At 50.7% G+C, this 23543-nt stretch overlaps 1 protein-coding gene across 1 annotated transcript in view; it reads right to left on the bottom strand.

Annotated features, from left to right (window-relative positions):
- Window positions 1-23543, bottom strand: part of ANKRD33B (ankyrin repeat domain 33B) — a 69665-nt gene that overhangs the window by 9855 nt on the left and 36267 nt on the right. Inside the window, exon 2 of the mRNA XM_045566308.1 lies at window positions 16220-16349. Coding sequence (XP_045422264.1) covers window positions 16220-16349 — 130 coding nt within the window. The remainder of the gene's footprint in view (window positions 1-16219; window positions 16350-23543) is intronic.

Below are 23543 nucleotides of genomic sequence, written 5' to 3'. Positions count from 1 at the left end.
ATTGTACACGTGTGTAGATTCGAGCTCCCGCAAAGAGTGCCTAGTCCAGCGAGGCCTTCCTGGAGAGAGACGGAAGCGCCGAGTCATGCCTGGGCCGGGTCTGCCCTGAGTCCTCCTCTCACCCCAGGACAGAAGCTCCGGGAGCCCGGGAAGTGGAGGAAGGCGGGGGACCTGCCCCGGCCACTGCGGTGCTGTTTGGGGTCTCTCCCGTCCCTTCGGCAGCCCTGGGGGCCGAGCTGTCCCTCACAGGCGAGGAGGGAAGTGGCCTGGGCAGACGCGGGCCGGATGCACAGCTCCCAGCAGGAGCCGCCAGAGCAAACTGACGCGAAGCTGCAAATGAGCTTCAAATGAGCTTCGCAACCATTTCCAAGTGCTCTGAGCTTCGGGGAGGAAAAAGTCATCCTCACAGCAATCGGATGCTGCCAATTCACGCTGGCACCCTCTGTCACCACGCGGAAGCGCGAGTCTCAGGGAGTGCTGCAGCCCAGACCCCAGCCACAAACCCACGCAGGTACGAGTGTTCGCTTGAGAATACGAATCTCTCTCCTTTCTCACCTGGCGTCTCCAGAAAGGATCCCACAGGGGTTCCCAAAAAGCCCGAGGAGCTCTCAGTTAGAGGTAAGGAGAATATGGTATAAAAAGCAGTATTTCCAGGATTCACCCGCAGAAAACCAAACCCGAGAGGGAGAGTGTCCTCAAATGGAACTACCTCGGCCACAGAAAGCGGCTCTCGGGTCAGTTGTCCATGCCACCCAAGGCCAGCTAGCCCGTCCTACACCCCACCCTCCTCCACTTCAGCCCCTAGAGCCGGGTCCCACCCTCAGCACTGCTGGCATTTGGGGCCGCACAGCTCTGTCGTGGGGTTGCCTGTGCACCGCGGGATGGTTAGCAGCGTCTCTGGTCCCCACCCACCAGGAGCCAGCAACCACCCCCAACTCCTGCCCAGGTTGTGACAACCAAAAATGTGTGCAGACACCGCCAAATCACCACTGGGGGTGCAAAATCACCCCAACTGAAAACCGCTGTCCTAGAGGCTCGGACTTCACTTTCCTGACCAACCCTCCCGTCCCCTGGCTGCCACCCCCATCCTGGCCCCTGCAGCTGATGGCTAAGGCACCCTTGGGGATGTGAAACATCTGCAGACGTCCCTCTTCTAGCCCCGGTGGAGGTGCCAGGTGCCCAGTCCCCATCCTTACATGCTACGACCCAGCTCCTGGAAATACCCCACTCATCCCAGCCCATGCATGTTCCTCGACCCCCATGTTGGGGCCCTGGGACGTTTCCATGCACTCTCCCTAACTCAGCATCACCCTCCCCCCAGGAGCCTCTGCCCCGTGGAGAAGCCGGGACCTGTGGGGCAGAATGCCCATGGCCGGCTGATTTCAGGGCGGAGATTTCCAACAGGTGGCACTGCATGAGGTTTGGGACACAGGAGAGGCGGCGAGGCCATTATTCTCTTGAGGCCTTCGGGCAGCCATGAGACCTGAGGTGCTTCCCTAGACTCATCCGCTTTGCCCTCAGACCCTGCAGCAGCCTCAGTGTCCTGCAAACCCAACCTGAAACCCTCCCGATGCATGGAGCGGCTTCTGTCTCCCACCACACTCAGAGGGACACAGCTGTCCAGGGTGGAACACAGGGTCCTCTTTTGAGGGACACATGGCCACTCCAGGCGGCTGCCACCAATATTAAACCCTGTGGATTAGCTTTTCCGCCAACTCCTAAGGCAAGAACAACAAGCAACAAAAATTAGAGCACAAAGCACGGCTGCAGCTCACTGTGGACTGCAGCCCGTCTCCTGGCTCAGCACAAATACTAGAAGGTGAGCCACGGATCTTTCTGAGGGAGAAGCCCTGATGAATGCAATAGTGTTAGGATGGTAACAAGCAGGATGAACAAAGGGGTGTGGTCCCCACGTGTGCACGGGCTGCAGCCGGCACCTGATGCTGACTCGACTCACTACACCGCGTTGCCCTCCGCTGCCATTTACTGGGTGTGGGGAGGGGACAAGGCTACTGTCAGGTACCCAAGGCTGCTGAATGGCTCTCCACTGGCGAGGGAAGGGGGACCCTTTGAGCTCAGTTTGGTTTATACTCCAGTTAAACGCTTGGCAGCACCTGTCATTAGACTTAGCCAGAGTCATAGTGAAACAAATTGCGATTTATTTAGAGCCATTTCTTTAAAACTGTGAAATCCCATGTCCTGGTCACAATCCTCAGCTAGATGTCCCTTGCACTGATATATCCTAAATACTTTAAACAGGTGGGGAGGGGAACTGGAAATCCACAAAGCAAACTGCCCAATATACAGATCTGTTCTGCATATTATGTTGCGTTTAGAAAACCAACATGCAGCCAACTTCGACGTCTGCAGAAATCACACCCTGCTTCCCAGTGGTGTTCCAGGATGGCAGAATGATACCTCTGATCATGAAGAGGACCTCGTCTGATAGAAATCAAGGCGGACTCAATGCGTCTAAATATGTATAAATACTAACCATTCTTCTTAAACACCATGACAAGTAACCGCAGGGAGCTTCCCTTTTCTTTAGCATGTGTGTGTATTTATGTGTATATTTTCCTATATATTATATACAGACACATACGAGAGACACAAATCTTTCTCGCACGAGGGAACACAAGCCCACAGCATCCCGAAACCCAGCTGGAACCCAGTCCAACCTAGACATACTGTGCAACAGACTTAGCTCCTGAAGTCCCCAGGGAAGCCCTTTTAGAGGGTGGGCTCACCACAGAGACCCCAAGAACACCCCACCTCCCCCAGAGAGCCGTACGCTGCCTAAGAGCAGGGCACAGACGGCCCAGGGAGTAAGTGGATTAGGATGAAGTCGCTCCAGTGGGACAGTGTGGCACTGAAGAGAGCTGGCTCGCAGGACACTCAGGTTCAAGTCCCAGGCCTGCCACTCCAAATCCGGGTGACCTTGGGAAGGTGAGTCAACGTTTCCACATCTGTAAAGTGAGAGATGATACCAGCCTCACAACTGTGAAAGTTATAGGAGATAATGTGTGTAAAAGGTGCCCAGCAGACTAGACAAACCTGGAAGAAAAATTGCAAATAATCCACGCAGGCACTCGGCTCTCCAGGAGGTAGAACATAACTCCCCACTCCTTAGCCTGTGGCTGTGCACAGTGACTTCCCCCCAGAGAGTCAGCAGGGAAAGGCAGGGGAGGGAGGAACTTCTCAGTGGAAACCTGACTAACACAACCTCGGCCGAGCCACCAAGGCCACCAGCAGCAGCAATGAGTCACGTTGGCAGCACAGACCCTTGATGAGGCGTGATGAGAACGGCCCTTCACTCTGTGGTCCCCTCCGAAGAGCTCCTGACTGCAGTCCGACCACGGGACAGCATCAAGCACACCTGAACTGAGGGACATTCTATGATACACCAAAGCCGTCCCCCTCAAAACTGCCAAGGTTGCCAGAAACAAGAACAGTCTGAGAAACTGTTAAAGCAACAGGAGACTAAATAGACACGATGACTAAATGCAACGTGGGATCCTGGGACAGAAAAAGGACATTAGGGAAACACTGAGGTAATCTGAATACAGAACAGACTTTAGTTAGTAATAATAACGCATCAATACACATCAAACGCATCACACTAACGTAAGATCTTAACAACAGGGTGAGAGCTACATGGGAATTCTGTGTATTACTATAAGCTTTGCGGTTTTGCTTTAAGCCTAATCTATTCTAAAACCTAAAGTTTATTTTTTAAAAGAGGGAATCTAGCATAGAGCCATTCAGAGAGCGCAAGGCAGGGACGATGCCTGGTGGGGGTCATCTGCACACTGTGCCCCAGCTGTGCCAGTGGCGGCAACTCACCAGGGGACAGCCGGTGGCAGCCGGTGGCAGCCAATGCACACAAGGTGGTGCCCGCCGACCCCCAGCGGGGCGGAGTGGCTGGTTCAGAGGCTCCTACAGAGGAGAACGATGGGCCGGGGTGCACAGGAAGAGGAAGGCCCACGCTGACGGCCGGCACCACCGCCCCAGGCTTCTGTCTCCCTGCGGATGGCAGCAGCGTGTCCTCCAGACAGCACACGCAGGCAGAAGTACGTGGCGTCCCGGCCTCACCTGATGCTCAGCCCTGCCCAGCCCAGCCACGGGCCTGTTTCCCGCTTGCCACTCCCCCAAGCCCCATGTGGAAAATTTTTAACTTTTTACACTTTCAAGTCACAACCTCACAGCAAAGCCCTCTCCCAGATGAGTCACCTCCTACTTCACAGAAACCACAAGAAGGGAACCCCCTCAACGTTCCCCCTCACCCCACACACTTCCCCACACTCACAGGCATCTCCCCTCCCTCTCCTGCCCAACGCACAGGGAGGGGCCCCGCTCACACGTGGGGTCCCCCCTCCCCGTCCCGTCCTTCATTATGGAGGAACTCTGGCCCAGTGGGTGTCTGCAGGCCTGAAATGTTCCCACTCAGAGCCCCTCGCTCCTGCGTGGATCTCGGCCGTCTCCAGCAGCCTGGCTCCCCCGATCCCGGCCCATCCACGGATGCTCACATCTTAGAAAACTATAGGACCCACGATAATCCCTGTCTTCATATGCCAGCCACCCTCCAGCCATCATAGACTCCTCGTCTGACTTCTGGAGACATCTACTCTCACTCTTGCTATGGACACTCTCTGATTCCGCTGCAGCCGCCTCCCAACAGCCCCCAGTGACCGTCTTGTAGCGAAATCCAACGGTTTCTCATCAGTTCTCACGTCATGTGACGTCTCCACAGCATCCACCATTTCTCTTCCATCCTTTTTGAAACACTCTCTCTCCATGGACGCTCACCTTCCGATTCTGCTCCGTCTCACCTGTCTTCATGAGCTCCTTGCTCTCCCCTTCCTGCAATGCCCTGTCCCTCGGACGCCTGCAAGCCCCCTCCTCGTCCCACACGCTCCCCTGGAGCCCGTCATCAGCTCTAAAACTCCAGATCAACTCTCTCTAGTTGTCTCTTGTCTCGAGTTTTTTTGCCTAAGCGTATTATCTGTCTACTGGGTATTTCACCACCAGTGAAACACCACCAGTCTCCCAGCGGCCCAAGCCAGACAGCTGGGCTTGGTCTCAGACCCTCCCGCCTCCTCCCCCACCCAGTCTGTCACCGAGCCTGCCAACCCCACCTCTGAAATACCTCCCAAGCCCGTCCACGTTTCTCCATCTCTGATCCGGCCACCACATCCCACTGGGCTACAGCTCTGCTCCCAAGTGGCCTCCTCGGTCCCACCCCGTCCCCATCCAGCCCCCGCACAGCAACAGGATAACGCCAAGGAGGAGCTCTCTGACCATCGCCACCGCCTGCTTCAAACCCGTCGTGGCTGCCGCTCTTTAGACGAAGTCTCCGCTGTTTAACAAGCTTCTTACCTTTGCAGCCTCAGCTCTCGCCACCAACGCGCTCCTACTCCACGGTGTGGTCACACTGCCGTCCACGTAAGTCACCCACGAGCCACGTTGTCTCTCATCTGGTGGCTCTGCTCATGGACTCCCCCTACCTGGAATATTCTGCCTCCCCTTCTCGCCTGGCCACCTGACGGGCTGACCCTTCCGGTGCAAGCTCGTCCCCGGTCCCCCCGACCTGTGGCGTCTCCACGTGGATTTCCACAGCCGCCACAGCCCTCCCTCGTTAGCCGGCTCACAAGCCCGAAACTTCTTGTTCGGAGGTTTCTTGAGTGCCAGTTATGGGCTAAATATGTTTCTGTCACTGAAACACGGGAACAAGTGAAATGCATATTCCGTTATCCAAGTGAAGGAAACAGGTGATAAATGGAAGCTGCTCTGAAGATGGGAAAATGTCGCAGAACCGGGTTGCCTAAAAACTTAACTGGTTTAACTCCAGGTATCAAAATGTGGTTCCCGAGTCAGGCCAGCAGAGGGAGCTGTCGACTTTGGAAATATCAAGTATGGCATCACACCGGCCACACAGCAGAGGAATTCTTACCCGGAAAGGGGGAAGATGCAGACGGAGCACAGGGTTAGCCGGGGGAGGGCAGTGTCACGGTCCTTGCTCTGCGTGGCAGGCAGGTGTCTGAGGGAGGACCTTGAGCTGGCCCAGGCGCCCTCCCGCCTGCCGGGGCCGGTCAGAGCAGCTCAGCACAGCTCGGAACACCGGAGCTCGCAGGAAAAGGCACGGCATGCGAGGAAACCAGAGACTTGCCAACTTCTAACCTCTTATTGGAAACAGTAGAAACCGAGAAAAAAAGAAAGCACTTCAAGGAAGCATAAAGGAATCAAAATGCGGTCAGATTAAGATTACGGCTTTGTGTAGTGATAATAAAATAAGATAAATAAAATGAAGAGGCATTTATTTCTGGGTCCCGACCAAGTCTTAAATTCTCCTCTGCACTGGTATCTCCCCAGTCCAGCTCGGGAGCCAGCCTCCCCCCGCAGCCTGGGCCCACGGCCACCCCTCGGAGTCTCACCGCCACTCTGTCCCTGGGCAGCATGAATAATGCCAGGCTGGCTCTCAGCACATCTTCTTCAGAATTTTAAAAATCAGTTCAGGGAATAACAAGTTGCAAGGACACATCAGAGGTTACTTATACCCAAAACAGGCCCCACTGACTCTAATGTTATCTACTGCCAGTTCAAAGAGACCCCTGGCAGTTTGTCACCTCACCACATTCATTATGTTCTGTTAAAAGGGAACAAAGAAACAGAGAAAATAAACCCAAAACTCCATCCGTGGAACTTCTTACTCATTTCTTTGGTTATCTCATTTTATTTTTGTTAGGGGAGAGGTAGTGGGAGTTGAAATTACTGGCTAAGCGAAATTTAGGGATTACATGAGGATTTATTTTCATACATTGACTCCATTGTAAAGGCCTAATACATTTGGTTGCATTTTTATTATGCATTAAATATCCAAGGAGATTAGACTTTTTAGAGAACACGCAAAAGGCAGATCAAGGCATTTGCATCCTAATTTATACTCACACATGCCGAGTCCTGGAGGAAGCCAGAACTCCCCGGGCTCAGACGGCCAAGCCAGTTGCCACAGCAAATACTATAAACATACGGTTGCTTAAAAATTTTGCTTCACAACACTAATTCTGCCCAGGGTTGTTCATTAGACCAAGTCAATCCTGGACATTGTTTTGGTATCGGCTTGAGACACAACCCTGGCTGGTGAGATGTCAACAAAACACGGCTGGAGGCTTCTGGGAATGTTTTCCTGTCTTTTAAAAAGGGACACAGGATTTGCACCTCTTCTCTGAAGCCCCTGAGTGGAACAACATAAAGCCAGGGTGCTTAGAGCTGCTGGGGCCACCTTGGGACCAGGAGGGAAAAGGCAAGAGAATTTCTGAGAAGCGGCCCCAGGTCCTGACTTCACTCGGAGAAGCGACCCTCCAGCTGTCGCCTTCAGAGGTGTTGTGTTGCAAGAGAAGGCAGCGTCCTCACTGCCGAGCCAAATGCATTGTCGCAGGTACTGGGCTCCAGTGAGAATTAGGGAAATACAGCTGAAAACAAGAAACGTCCATTCTGCGCTGGCAAACACTGAAAGGACTGATCCTAGCCAGAGTTGGCAAGAAGGCTCTTGGACACTTGGCGCGGCTCTTTCTAAAGGCCACTTGGCAGCTGTGTATTTAACATGTGCACGCCCTCTGATGAAGCAATTCTGTTCACCGACTGCATCTGCGCATTTCTTCTCTTTCCCTTGCCCTGCTTTTGGCCCCAGAGGCTGAGCTGCGCCAACTGCACCTGCCTGGTTTCCTACCCCTGAAGTTTCTGGTTTGGCTCAGCAGGGGGCCAGGTGGAAGGAGAGAGAGGGAGGATTCAGCCCTGCCTCCCACCCCACCTCCCACCCGCTCCTGGCTGGGGTTCAGGCTCCTCCCCTTAACTTTTTTCTTTGCTTTTTTTCTTTTTTAAGAAAGACAGGGCCTCGCTCTGTCGTCCAGGCTGGAGTGCAGTGGCACCATCACAGCTCACTGCAGCCTCGAACTTCTGGGCTCAAGTGATCTTCCTGCCTCAGTTTCCCAAGTAGCTGGGGCTATAGGTATAAGCCATCCTGCCCGGCTTTCCCTTTAACTCTTTAAATGTGGGTTCCCTTAACTCTGCCCCCCACCCCTTTAATTGATGGTCCCTCATCAATTCCTCCCTTTAGCCCTCCGAGCACACCTGCTGCTCAACTTGTTTCCTGCCAGGGCCCTCACTAATACTGTCCTCAGAAGTGCAGCCCAGACACAGAGGACTTCACCACAGCCTTGTGTGTAACAGGTTAATTCAAAAACCCACCTGTCCAACAACTGGGACAGTTAAGCAAACTGTGGTTCATCTATTCTATACAATATCCTCTTTTCAGCCGGGCCCTGTGGCTCATGCCTGCAATCCCAGCACTTTGGGAGGCCAAGGTAGGAGGATTGCTTGAGGCCAGGAGTTTGAGGCTACAGTGAGCTATGACTGCTCCACTGCACTCCAGCCTGGGCGACAGAGGGAGACCCCCATCTCTACAGGAAATAGAAAAATTAGCCAGATGTGGTGGTGCATGCCTGTAGTCCCAGCTACTCGGGAGGCTGAGGTGGGAGGACTGCTTGAGCCCAGGAGTTCAAGGCTAGAGTGAGCTGATTGTGCCATTGCACTCCAGCCTGGGTGACAGAGGGAACCCTATCTCTTTAAAAAAAAAAAAATCCTCTTTCCAACAAAGATTTATTAAGCAAGTACTTCATGTCCAAGGGCTGGGCTAAGAGCAGAGTCAACCACAAAGAGCAAAGTGCCCATGATCCCACCCCCCACTCAGAGTCCAGGCAACAGGCAGGAGCTGCATGTCACACGCAGAGGCAGGAGCTGCATGTCACACGCAGGGGCAGGGCTGCGAGAATCAGGCAGGGCTCGTGGATATCCACACGGAAAGAGCTCCTAGACATGTTAAATGAAAAAAAATTAAAATTGCAATCTCTACAGAATTCTCCTAGTCGTGTAACTAAAACGTGCATGTTGGGAAGCGCTGAGCAAGGCCTGTTAGGGCTGTGGTCACCGCTGGGGACCACTGAGTGTTGATGTGGGAGTGATCACAAGCATGAGACGGGACCCCTCTGTCTCTCTTTCTAATAATACTTCTGTAGTGGTTTGTCAGTGTCAGCATATATTACCAGACAACTTTTGGAATTAAAAACTCACCGAATAAATAAAACTGGTTATGGGCTCAAATGGGACATCACTGATGGAGCCCAAAGAGCCTGTCTTTGGTGAAACAGCACAGGAAAGTCACGGACAGATCTCAGATGCTGTCCCTTATTTTCCCTTTAATTCCATGATGACTTTGTGTCCCGCTGACAACATCTCACTTGGGGTCTGTGCCTCTGCAGGCCCTTAATGTCCACTACGGGCATCCTCGGCTGTCATCAGGTATGAGAGCCCCAAAGGCCTCAGTCTTCCAAACGGGCTTCCCGGACCAGCGGCAGAGCTACCGGAACCTTCAACCTGCACACTGGGGGCCCTGCCCCAGGGGCGTTCAAAGAAAAGCTCCAGGGACAGGGCCCGGCAGTCTGTGTTTCAGCCAGGTGTGTGTTGAAGCCCAGGTTAACCAGCAGGTGAGGCTGATCGGCTCGAGGTAGAGAGCCAGGCTCTAAGGTAACCAAGCCCCTGGGGAAAGGGCAGCCCCTGGAGGTTCAGAAACAAATTAGGGGAAAATCTCTTCCTCACATTGTGGCAATTAAGACAAACAAGGAAACGCTTTTGAATCCATGTTTGTTTTTATTTCTGGGTAATTTAAAATCCCTCCTCTCCCCCCTTCCTACAGCATCGTCAACAATCCAGTCCCAAAGCCCCCATAGGCCAGGCAGGCAGGGCCGGGGTGGGTGTCCGGGGCTCAGGGCCAGGTGCAGCCCAGAGGGGGCAGGGACAGGGACAGCTGCACATGGAGCTCGAGCAAACCAGTATCAGGGGAGGGATAATGGAAGCCAGTGAAAGTGAAAAAACTTACAATCAAGAAGAGAAGAAAACATAAATTATAATAATGTCTTTTTTTAAAAAAGAAGAAAACCCATGCAGGCATCACACCGTTAGCAATGGTTGCCCCTACAGAGCAGAACTGGAGGGCGCTTGGACTGAGGGGGAAGAGACCTTCACTCTCAACTTTAATTGCTTATTTGGGTGCTTCTTCCCCTAAACATTGTGCATTATGTGTTAAAATTGGCCTCCAAGACATCAGCAGGGCCAGAAGGAAGCAGAATACAGCCATGGCGATTGCTGGCCTCCTCCTGCTGGACCCAGGCAGGGGCACAGCCCTGACACCTCCCCCAAGACAGCCCAGATCCTTCAACACACCCGTCACCCCGTCCCGCTGCCTGACACAGACCCGCACTCCATCTGGAAGGGCGGCTCTCCCCGGGGGCCAGAACACAGGGCTGCGGTCTCCTGTCCCAACTTCCCACCCACTGCAGTCTCAATGTTCGTGTCCCCCAAAACTCATGTGTTGAAATCCTACCCACAAGGCAATGGTATGGGAGGTGGGGCCTTTGGGGGGCGATTAGGTCATGAGGATGGAGCCCTGGTGAGTAGGATTAGTGCCCTCATGAAGGAGGCCCCGGAGAGCTCCACCCCCCTGCTGCCCCAGGAGGATGCAGTGAGAAGCATCAGTCCACGGACTTCCCCGCCTACAGAACTGGGAGAAATAAAAGTCTGCTGTTTATAAGCCACCCAGTTTATGGTATTTTGTTTCAGCAGCCTGAACAAACTAGGACACTTTCTGTGACCAAAGGAATAGGGAGAAGCCAGTAGTGTGGCTAGAAACCATGAAGGGACGCCATCCACTTGCCAGACACGTAAGGAATTTCTTCTGTTCCTTAAGTAGGACAGCAGAGACAGGCCCACGCCGAGGGAGAGGGCAGGGTATTGCACCTTGGCAAAAGCCCAGCAACACCCCGCACATGAGAAGGGCAAGGATGAGGAGAGGTGGTCTATCGGGATGCACTAAGGCCTCCTGATGCCAATTTTCAACACCCCAGGCAATGAGGCCAGGCAGGGCAGTAAGCCCACGAGGCCACTTTCTCCCAGAGGTGACACACTCAAGGGTTGGGGCTCAACCCTGGCAATCACAGGCTGCCCTACTGAACTCAACCTGGAAGTGAAACTATGCAGCCCGGGGTGCTGGTGCTGCACCCAGCCCTGGATTCTTCCCGCCACACCCCAGGCTGCTGGGCCCTGAGCCGGGGAAGTGACTGGAGCGTCCCTTCCTCCCTCTGCCAGTCCCCCTCCAATTTCCAAGAGGACCTGCATCATCTCTGACTTAAACCAGTGCAGGGCAAGCACAGTCCCTATGTAAAGATGAGCAAGCCGGAAAAAAAAAAAAACCCAGATCCACATAAAGACAGTGAGGTTCAAAAAGAAGGGGTCCAGGCTATAGGATCAGGGCAATGTTTTCATCTGAAATAGATTGCTTTTTCCACTGTGTCCTCACAGGATGGAGAGAGAGGAGGCTCTCTTCTCTTCCTCTTTTTACAAGGACATCAACCCCATCAAGGAGGCAGTACCTTCAGGACCTCATCTAAACCGAATTAGCTCCCCAAAGCCCCACCTCCTAATGCCACCACCGTGGGGGTTAGGGATCCGTAACATCATGTTATAGAAAGGATAGCCTCCAACACTATATTTTACTGCCTTACAGGATACCGGTTTTGCATCTATTAGCAAACGAACGTATTTCCGCATTTGTGACTGCCTCTAAGCGTCTGTTCTTCAAATATCCTTTGACCTGGACTTTACATCTTACTGGTCCTTCATTAGTCAACGAGTGTTCACTTTATATTTGCATAAGAATCACTTTTTAAGCTTTTGAAAATTATCCATTAGTATCACTGCTTTGTGCATATTTCTTGTAGGACAGAGAAGAGTGAGTATGTGGAGATGATTGGGAACTGGGCTTCCCACAGAGGAAGAACGAGGATAAGCACAGGGAAAGGGGAGGGGACGCCACGGTGCTGAACTGGAGGGACCCCCCTTTGGTCAGTATATTTTTTCTAACTCTACTCATTGCAAGGCCTGAAAGCAGGAACATCTAGTACCAATGAGCACATCCAGAGCCCAGAATTCGGTTTCTAAATACCACTCCCCACTAAAAAGAACCAGTGTTCCTTGAAGAAATGGCTGGTTGCAGATGTGGTGCCCCCACCCCACCCCGTGCTTCCTGCCAAATGGATCCTGGCTCTTCTCTGTGCTCTGAACCCTCCTCTGGGTCCCCAGATCCTCTCGCCCCTGTCACCACACACGCAGCTTCATGCCTCTGAAATGCGTTTCTCTGGGAAAGGCCAGGGAGAGTCTGGACTACTTTGATACGCCGTAAATCAAGAACGCACTCAAACACTGACGGGAATGTGTCGAAAGGACACTGGGACTGACTTAGGGGTTTCCCACTGGCCAGGTTTGGGATAAGTTAAGTACTGAAAGAATAATGGCATTACTGAAGTAGAACATGCTGAATTTTTTAAAATCAGTATTTAAAGATAATCAAAAAAGGGACAGGGTTAAAGACAAGCTCTTATTTATGGAAAAATACCAGATAATAAACATAGAGGAAATAAAGATTTAGAAAAATCACTGTTTTGCAGCCACTCATACAATAAATGACACGGGCAAGGTTAGCAATGCAAACCATTAGGGAAAAGGTGGTGAAGTTGGTGGGGAAGCAGGATGTTCACACAGTCCCCAAGCATCACCTTGCAGATTACTTGTTAATTACAAGGGAGAAATATCTAGCTTTAATATGGAGAGATATGATGGATATCACTGTGACCAATTAATCAAATTTATCACCGACACTGGGACAGACTGGCAGTGTGTGCTCCTGAAGGAAAACACTGTGGACACATCATGGCCAAGGCCATCTTCTTACTGACAGTGTGAAACCCGAGTCTAGCTCTGAAGAAACAATCAGACAAATCCAGACTGTGGGATGTTCTACGAATGAACTTGCCTCGGCTCTTCAAAAATGTCCATTTCCTGACCGGACCCAAGGGCAAGATGAAAACACAAGCCTCCTTCTTCAGAAATTATTAGGATTTCAAGACAGCAAAGGAGGCACCACACGACACCCAGGGCCACATAAGCGCAGGGTCTGTGTGTGTGCACAGATCATGGCCCGTGAAATCCGCCCTGTTCACGTGGACAAAAAGGGCATGGCTCCGTTCAGGTCCGAGGATGAAAGGGTCATGACAACGAAATGAAATACCTGATACTTGACGTTATCCCCTATTTAAGCAACAGCAAACACTATAAAGGATATTGGGGGAAATATGAATATAGGCTCTAGAGTAAATTTTATTGCAACAGTGTTAAATTTCTTGGGTATGGTAATGATACTGTGCTACATAAGAGAATATCCTTGTTTTTAGGAGATACGTGCTGATATATTTAGGGGTGGGCATCCACAACTTACTTCCAAGTTGGTTAGCAGAGAGAGAGCAAACTGGCAAAACTAACTACCGTTGAACTTCATGCAGGGTTCCTTACACTTTTCTTTCAACTTTTCTAAATTTCTCAAAATAATGTTTTAGGGGAAAATTCACTTGCCAACTTAGAATCTCTAAGCAAAGTCCTGAGCAATGGCATAGAAACAAATTCATAAGGTTACATATGAGGGTTTTCCCAGGTCTCGGAGTAAAAGGACAGAGGAAAAAAGTGACAGGACGAGGTGACCTCGTCTGTAGGGAGATAAACACCAGAAGGAGAGTGAGCAAGGCAGGCACAGCACTCAGTGACAACAGAAAAATGATGCCTAAAGTAAAGATATATACCTAATATAAGTCAAAACAAACACAAACAAAAGGAATGGGGATATATCATAGTGAGATTTTTTTTGTTTTCTTCCGATGTTAAGGGCAAGGGCGGGAGATAATCTCAACAATCAACAAGATGCAGAAAAGCAGGCTGGACTCAGACTATTCCAGAAAAGGGGAGGAGAGGGGAGGCCGAAATACGGTGCCCAATATCATTATACCCAGACGAGTTGTTATTCATGTGTGAACACAGAATAAAACCACTTTCAAATAGGCAAGAATTCGCAAAGTACATCACGGGTATTGAACCGCAGCTAACATCCCGGACACACAAAGAGCTCTCGCAAATCAGTAAGAAAAGAAATCTCTTTTAACTGTTCATTCTCATACTGTTCAGGATCTAAACCATGTCCTGGCTCTCACGCATGGTAATCAGCGTCAGCATGATAATCCAACAGCTCCTGATAACCCCCTCTGCGCTTCCGGCAGGGACCGGGATTTGGAGTTTCCGTTCTCTCCACCTGCCATGGAGACCTCTTTGCTTAGGTGTCTCTCAGCATTTCACAGTCATGCTGACCAAAAACCAACCCCACGTTTCTCCTACTCCCGATTCTTTTACTTACACGCCCTTCGAGGTTGGTTTTATTCCCTGTCCTGAAGCCCGAAAGCCATCCTAGACCCCACCTCTCCTCCATGGCCCACGTCACCACCACCACCACTGTGCTTCCTGCCCAACAGCAAGCTCCTGGCCCTTCCCTGCGCTCTGAACCCTCCTCCCGCCCCTGTCACCACACAGGCAGCTTCATGCCTCTGACATGCATTCCCCGGCACTGTGTCTACACCCCTAATGATCTGGCCCCTGCCCTCCTCTCATTTCTCCAAGATACGTGCATCCTACAGCCACGCCGGCCTGTGCCGTCCCTAAGATACACCATTCCTTAGACCTGCCCATCTCCCTCTTGGCCCTAGGGCTTTCGATGCATTGGCTAAAGTAGCCTGCCTCGGACTTCCCTCTTCCGAGCTTCCTGAAGTACCAGGCTAGATGGAGTGCTCTCGTCCCATGGCCCTGGGCACAGCCCTCCATCGGAGCAGACAGCATGGGGCTTCATGTATATTCCTCTGTCCCAGAAGCTGCAGAATCACTCACGGACAGAACTGCCCTTCGCTTCTGCAGCCCCGGTCCCTGACATGGTCCAGGCCCATGGGGAAACAAAGGACAAGCCCATGATCACCAAATGCTTCACAACATCCTTTCACACTCTTGCTGCACAGGAGGGGTGGCCTGGGCTTTCAAAGCCTGGACCCTCAACTGCGCAAAGCTTCGGGGCCGAACCCTGATGAGGGGAATGCATGTTAACACAGCCCCTGGCCCCTTCTAAGTTTGGGGGGCTCTCTGCTGTGTGCATCTTGATTGAAAAGTGGGATGCACAGACCACCTCCTGCTATGGGGGTGAAATCGCCAGACACTTGGCTTCTCCAGCCTCCCTGCCCCTGCCCCCATCAGATCCACCCAGGCTGGCTTTGACACAGGAGCTAGTAAAGCTCAAAGGGACCCTGAGGCCTCTCTGTGGCAGCAGCAGCAGACATTTCCCTCCCAGAACCAACACTCCGTGTGGTTTGGGGATTTCCTCCAGCACCGGCCCTGAGTGGGATTCTCAGCAACTCCTGACAGCCTGGGGCTGCCTCGCCTCCCTTCACTGGCAAACCTGCCCTTCCTGGCTCAGCCAGAGGCAATTTCCTTGCTTGCAACTGAGAACCTGACTGATGAAACAGATAGAATCCTTAGAGGCCAAGAATTTTGAAAGGGGTCAGTTGTAAACCCGGTCAAAACCACAGTTGCAAATAAAGTGTGATTATGAAGAGACAAGCGACGCTTTCATGTTTGTCTCAAGAACTGTCTGAATGCAGCTGTGACAGAGGGGAGCCCCAGTGCACTTGGCGGTGTGCACACCATTGCCGGCCTCCCAAGATGGCCAGGAAGGGCTGAGGCCACGCACTTGGACACACGGTTACAGACGCTGTCGCTGATTCAGTCTCACCTGTTACACTGACACCGAACAGCTCTCAGGAAGTAGTTCCTGGTGTTGCTTTAAACCTACAGGCACACTATTGCAGTAGGGATTAAAAAGAAAAGACAAGTCTACAGGTGAAGTGCAAGGTCACCTTCTAAATGTGTCTGCTTTCACAGTTGACTAAGACATGATCCTGTACGGTGGGTTTCTGGGGCAGCTTCATACTCAAGGGCTTTGGCCAGTATCAGAGCTCGGGCTGCCCCGCACCAAATTCTGCACGAGTGGGCAGGCTCCGTCCTGAGTGCACAAGGAGAATGTGCGCTCACATGATCGGCCCTTCCCTGGCCCCCTCAGGAGCAGGACGTGGTTTCGGGTCATTCCCACCCTTGCGGCATCACACCGTGAGCTGCCCGCAGCTCTGGCCGCGGCGCCACGAGTGCAATGGAGCAATCGCAGCACCGGGAGGTGGGGGAGGCCAGCTCTTACCTGCCTGTGCAGCTGTGATGAGGGCCGTGTTCCCCTCGCTGTCCTGCCAGTTGACGTCAACGTGGGGGCACTCTGCTAAGGCCACTACAGTATCCACAAAGCCGTGGTAGCAGGCGACAATGAGGCCAGTCTAGAAACAAAGAGGGGAAGTGGGTCAGAGGGGCAAACCTGGGGCATCACCGGCATCACCCCGAAGGGCACCCACTGCGTCCCAGGTAGCCGGATAAGCAGTGGTAAGGACCCCGAGTCCTGGGTCTCACCACAATTTAGAGCAGGCCACTTGTGCACTCTCAGATGTCCACTGAGCATTGACCGGGGCCCAAGGCACAGGGAACTGAACAGCCGGGGCCCCCATGGGTGAGCCTCCCTAAGGGAGGGAAACGTAACCACAGAGCTCACATACAGAGATTTCCTTTTAGAGACACGATCTCGCTCCGCCACCCAGGCTGGAGTGCAATGGTGCAATCATAGCCCTCTGCAGCCTTGCACTCCTGGGCTCAAGCAATCCTCCTGCCTCAGCCTCCCGAGTGGCTGGGACCACAGGCACAGGCCACCATGCCCGGCTAATTATTTTTATTTTCATTTTTGTAGAGATGAAGTCTTGCTATGTTGCCCAGGATGGTCTCAACCTTTTGGGCTCAAGCGCTCCTCCCGCCTCAGCCTCCCAAAGTGCTGGGATTACAGCTGTGAGCCACCTCGCCCAGCTGGAGCTCACACATTAAATAAATATCAGAGTATGTAGACAGCAGAGGGGGCAAGGGAGGCCGTGAGGGCAGGGCAGGACCTGGTGGTCCAGGTGGGCTCAGGAGGTGAGTGGGGGCCCAGTGTGCAATAGGTGAGGCGATGGCGAGGGACCGTGAAGAGGGGGAAACGCCCCCAGCAGAGCAAACAGCTCAAGCAAAGGCCCCGAGTCATGATGGGTCCGGGACCATCCAGGGAGCAGCCAGCACCAGCAGGCTCAGAGCAGAGTGAGCGGGGGCAGGGAGGACAGGGGTCCAAGAAGCCAGAGAGAGCTGGGAGGCCATGGCCAGGACCCTGGGGTTCACTCTGAGTGCGCGGAGTGTCCTGAGCAGTTGCTGTCAATCACCTGCAGCCACTCTGCTGCTAGGTGGAAAAGAGGCTCCAGGAGGCCAAGGTGGGAGCAGGGCCACCAGTCAGGAGGCCACTGCAGGGCCAGGCAGGCGAGGACATCAGGGGACGGGCAGTGGGTGGGAGATGAGTTTGGGTTCTGGAATCTCGGGAAGGTAGATTTGCTGTTGGAATGGAGGTGAGTGTTGAGAGAAAGAGAAGGGTCCAGGGAGCCCCCAGAGTTTTAGCTGCAGCAACAGGGTGAACACAGTTGCCCTCAAATGAGGTGGGGAAGACACAGGCAGAGCAGGGCGGGAAAGGGCACGGGGACTTCAGCGCTGCGTCCGAGACGGTCATGGGACAGCCAGGGCAAGACGTTGGGCAGACAGGTGGACCTCAGCATGGAGTTGCAGAGAGAGAGGTCCAAGCTGAAGAGATAAACAAGTTGATCATAATTTTGAAGATCTATTAATTAAATATTTACCAAATGCTAAAATCCTAACCCCCAAGGCGACGGTACTAGGAGGTGGGGCTTTTGTGAGGTGACGAGGTCATGAGGGTGGAGCCCCCATGTACCCTTATGAAAGGGACCTCAGAGAGCGCTCTTGCCCCCCTGTCCATCTTGTGACAACACAATAAGTTGACAGTCTGCAATCCAGAAGAGGGTCCAGCCGGACCCGACCATGCAGGCACCCTGGACGTCCAGCCTCCAGAAGTGTGAGAAATAGACCTCTGTTGTTTATTAGCCACCAGTCTCTGATGTTTTGTCACAGCAGCCCAAGCTGACTAAGATGCCATGTAACAAAGGAAACAGCCTAAGACTCAGGTTCTCCCCCTATACACGTGGACACATTGAGATATTAAAATTCAAGCCAGTTAGCCAGGCATGGTGGCTGGTGCCTGTAGTCCCAGCTACTCAGGAGGCTGAGGCAGGAGGATGGCTTGAGCCCCGGAGTCTGAGGTTGCAGTGAGCTATGACGACTCCACTGCCCTCCAGCCTGGGTGACACAGCAAGACCCAGTCTGGACCCCATAGTGGTCCAGCCCTGTTTTTACGAGATTTTTAATAAGAATGTAATTTTTCATGGAACAAGGAGAAGGCAGGAGCAGCTGCCAGCTTATCTCAATATGGGTCCGAGCTGCCCTTCCAAAAAGAATATTCACTCATAAATATTAACGTTTTTAAAGTTCCAAAGAAAGCACTGATTTTTTTTTTTAACCCTGACATCCATACTGCAGCATAGTCAAGTCAATCATTTTGTGACTACAGCGAAGGCTATTTGATATACTCGAGCTAGCTCAAGCCTTCTTTGAAACAGTCATTCCATCTGGAGAGTGAAATGTTTCACAATGATTTAATTTTAAAGAGAAAAGAGCACGGAGGGAGCTGCAAACAGACTCCACTTCGAAGCTGCTGAGGTTTTCAGTTTTTCTGACAACTCAAGAGTTCACTGACACCAACGCCTTCATTCTCCCACCTAACTTGTCAGCTCGCCGTTGCAGGAATGAGGCAGAAAACTCGCAATTCCACCCAGCGAGCACCGAAAAATCATGCCAAAATTCTTTGGATTAAAGTAGGTCTCTAGTATTCCACACTTTCTTCACTTATAAATAAGGCATAGTGAGCACAATGTAACCTCTTTCTTTTCATATAACTATACAAGTAGCTCATATTTATTGCAGAAAAAAAATCCAAAAATCATAAAGAAAAAAAATTATAGGCTAGACACACTATCTCTCACACACACGCACACTTTTTATTTAAACTAAAATCATATTATTTTAGTTTCAGTCAGGAATATATCAGCAACATCTTTTCACATCAATAAAAATACCTGTGTCAAAATTTCTAATAGATATAAAGAATTATATTCTACATGTGGGAGAATCATAGTCATTTAACAAATGCCTACTTTTGGACAGTTAGATTATCTGTTTCTCATTTTTCTCTTTTATAAGTAAACCCTGCAATAAAAATCTCTAGAGCTAAGGCTTTGTGCATATCATTCCTTGTTTTCTCGGGAGACATTCTTAGCAGTATTTCTGGATTAAAGGAAATAGATATTTTGATACCTTTTAACATATACTGCAAACCTGCCCTGTAGGAAAGGTCTCAAGTGGCTTCTGCCACTGCCAACCTCAACATCCAACCTTTACTCGAGGACTCGGGTGAGAAGGAGGACTCTTGGTCGGGGCGTAAGAGAGGGGGGCTCTCCAGGGCTCCGGAAGTACCTGGTTCTTAAATTAGGCCTTTCAGGACCAACCTCACCTCCACGTCCTCTTCCCCCGACCAGGGAGGGCATCTGTTCTGGAAACACAGCCCCTTCCTCTCCTCCTCTCTCATGCTCCTCCAGCCCCCTAAGCTAAGGCTGCCCAAAATGTGCAGCAGCCTCTGCTGAGAGCAGCCTCGGACATTTTCAGCATATTCTTTGGTCAGAAATGATGATTACCAAGAAAAAGAAATAGACAACTAAACTTGAGGGTTCTGGATAAAAAGGCACCAGACACATGAGCAGTGACTCTAGTCCTCACACTGACTCACATTACTATTGAAAAGCTTCACCTTTGTCCTCTACCTCCTGGGCTCTGTTCCAAAAGACTGACATTTCCAAGTTTAAAATTGGTATTTAACAGTAGTTTACATTCTCTTTTCAGCTGAAGACTCTTTGGTGTCCCCAAAGAGAGTGGAAGGGGAGGGACAATCTTTGGCGACACCTGACCACCGTCTGCTGAGACGACTGTCACTAAAGCGTGAAGCACAGGTAAAGACCGTCCACTTGCTCCATCGACAGACACCCACTTGCAGGTGGCTCCCTGAAGCCCCCAATAAGTTACTTTTTATATTAAAAACAGAGCATTTATGAGACTAAAATAATAACATCGTTAAGAAAAAAGTAAGCTACCTATGAGTGGAAGCCATTTGGATGTCAGCTAGAAATTCCAGGCCCTCAAAACACAATCCTAATTTTCAAAGCCTACACACAGTAGAACAGTTGGAACAATGAAAAAAATAAGTTGAGATATTTCTACTTAAAAATTGTAAGGGTTCTACATCAAAAAACAAAAACAAACAAACCAGAACCCAATTCCCTGCAGGAAGAAAGGATGATTTAACACTCTGGAATCTAATAACATCATTATTATGTTAACAAATTAAAGGCAGGAGAGAGAGATAATCATTTAAGTGGGTTAAAGCTCTCAACACACACACACACACACACACACACACACACACGCAATTGGAAATTGCATAGAAAACATCTAGAAGGATCACAGCAAAATGTTAAGAATAGAAGGAAGGAGGCTAGGAGGTGCGTGATGATTAATTTCATGTGTCAACTTGCCTAGGCCACAATACCCAGATACCACTATTCTAGAAGTTTCTGTGAAGGTATGAATTTAGAAGAGACTGACATTTAAATCAGTGGACTTTGAGTGAAGCAGGTTACTCTCCACAGTGTGGGTGGGCCTCATCTATTCCACTGAAGATCTTCAGAGAAAAACAGGCTGACCCTCCCTCCATCCCAGAAGAAGGAATTTGACTTCGAAACTCAAACTGCAATTCTCTCCCGGGTCTCCAGATTGTGGACTCACCAGCCCCCACAATAATGTGAGCTAATTCCTCAAGGCAAATCTCTCTAAGTAGGTACACACACACCCACACCTATTTCTCTGGAGATCTCTTGACTAACACAGAGTGGGTGGAGAAGAAACACTTTGGAAGAAGTACTTTCACTTTTTTCTTTAATTTTTTTTTTTTAGAGACAGGGTGTCACTCTGTCACCCAGGCTGGAGTGCAGTGGCTCGATCATAGCTCATGGCAGCCTTGAACTCGTGGCTCAAGCGATCCTCCTGCTGCATCCCGCCTTGGAGCTGGGACCACACACCACAACATCCAGCTTACTTTCACTTTTTGCCCTAGATGTTTCTTACAGTTAGAACTCTTTAAAACAAAGCTGTATGTGTGAGAAACTCATATCATTTTAATTAACAGTGGAAAAAAGTAAACAAGCACAATGTTTACATTAATAACGTTCTCATTAGGAAACAGTTTTACAATAACCATTGCAAACAGCTGACAGAAAGAACTGTCTGTGAAGAGAGGAGGAGGGGCAGATGCCGCATTGGGCCCGGCTGTCGGCAGGAGGGGAAAGAGCTGACACAGCCAGGGGAGGAGACAAACCCACAAAAACACACAGACGAGCCCCACAGCCACATGGCACGTGTGGCAAATGACAGATAGCGCCATTCTCCTGATCATCCAGAAGGAAAAGGACCTTATCCATGTTCCAATGTGAGAAAAAATTCCATTATCTGTAATATAATTTTTTTTAAATTTAGAACCAAGAGAGTAAATTTCAGGTCCTTGAAAATCCATTTCTGTTAAACACTATAATAATACCATTGACAGGAGGGGGGGAATGTTTATGTGGCTTTATGAAAGAGTTTAAGAATTCTTGATCCTCTAAAGATATAAAATACTATATTTCTAAAAGGCAGCCATGCGTTATGGCTAGAGTGTGTGTAATTTGTTGGGTAAAGTGTTTTAGGAGTAGTTTCGAAAATCTCAGGATGTTTTAATGTGAATTAAAATCATCGGGGGCCGGGCCTGGTGGCTCACACCTGTAACCCTAGCACTCCTAGCACTCTGGGGGGCCCACTGCTTGGGGCCCGGCATTCGAGACCAGCCTGAGGAAGAGAGAGACCCCCGTCTCTACAAAAGATAGAAAAATTAGCTGGGCATGGTGGTGGCATGAGCCTGTAGTCCCAGCTACTCTGGAGGCTGAGGCAGGAGGATCACTTCAGCCCAGGAGTGTGAGGTTGCAGTGAGCTATGATGATGCCACTTCATTCTATCCCTGGCAACAGAGCAACACCCTGTCTCAAAAAAAAAAAAAAAATCATTAGGGGTTCTAAGAAAATATTGCACTGGAGATGGGGGTGGGCATCGGGGATAAAAATAAATTATACCATTCAATCACAGCAAATGCAATGGCAAAAGAGAGATGAACTCCCTGAGGGACCGACTTCCCAGTTCAGCTCACAAGGAGGATGCAGGTACACACAGACAACGTGTAGAAAGACCCACTCAAATTCTCCATTCCAGATATCTTCCAGAGACACATCCTTATCATCTGCAGTGGACTGAATGCTTCTCTGATCCCTCGAAATTCATACGCTGAAATCCTAACCCGCAAAGTGATGGTAGGAGTTGGGGCCTTTGGGGTGATTAAGTCACGAGGGCGGAGCCCTCATGAATGGGATTAGTGTCCTTATAAAAGAGGCCAGAAGAGCTGCCTTGTCTCTTCCAACATGTGAGGACACAGTGAGAAGCTGCTATCTATGAACCAGAAAGCAGGCCCTAGATCTTGGACTTCCCAGTCTCCAGAACTGTGAGAAATAAATTTCTGTTGTTTATAAGGCACCCAGTTTATTGTATTTTGTTATGGCAGCTGGAATGGACTAAGACACTATCTAATTAAGCTGTTCCTCAAATGAGATTCCAAAGAAAAGGATATTTTATAAAAGTCTTAAAAATTCTAAGAGCCCGTAACACTCGCTCATTACTTAAACACATTATGGAAACATGGTGAGAACTGCAGCTATAAGCCAGCTCTCCACAGACAGGAACCCTTTCCATGGGCCTAACCTGGAATGAAAGAGCATGAGAGAGCCCCGTGTAAGGCAGGGAATCTTCAACATGTGCAGCTTCCAGCGAAGACAAGGCATGCGTATCAACCACCACTGCTTGTCTTAAATCCTGCATTAAGCTGTGCATTGGGTCGTGCAAGGCAAACCCTTCCCAATCAAGTCTCAGGGGTGTCGAATGAACTCAACCTCCAAGCCCAGGTAGCAAACTTCCTCTCTGCAGGGTCTCCCCAGAAATTCAAATTTGCATGCAATTCATATGATATGACATCTATTAATATTTTCCTTTCAATACACTCCCTCAGTGTGATTTGTAGTATCTCGAGCCAGGTTACTTTCTGGGATGTGTTGTTAGAACTTTGGCAGTGAAGGTCACATCCAGGTCTGATGCAGAGCAGTGTCAGGGGGCAGGGGGAGGGGCCCACCTGGCCAGGAGGCAGGTCCCAAGTGCCACCCACTGCAGGGTGTGGCCCCAGCACCACCGCAGGTCAGACACAGCCCCCTCGGCACCCTGCCTGTCCAAAGCCAGCTCACAGTAACCAAGGCCACACGGAACATTCCATGCAAAAAACACTTACGAAGGGTCGGTGCTGGGGAAGGGCAGGTGAA

The sequence above is a fragment of the Lemur catta genome, chromosome 12 (genome assembly GCF_020740605.2).
Source record: "Lemur catta isolate mLemCat1 chromosome 12, mLemCat1.pri, whole genome shotgun sequence".
NCBI lineage: Eukaryota > Metazoa > Chordata > Mammalia > Primates > Lemuridae > Lemur > Lemur catta.
The sequence above is the reverse complement of the archived record's forward strand: the minus strand, read 5'-3'. Positions and strand labels throughout refer to the sequence as shown.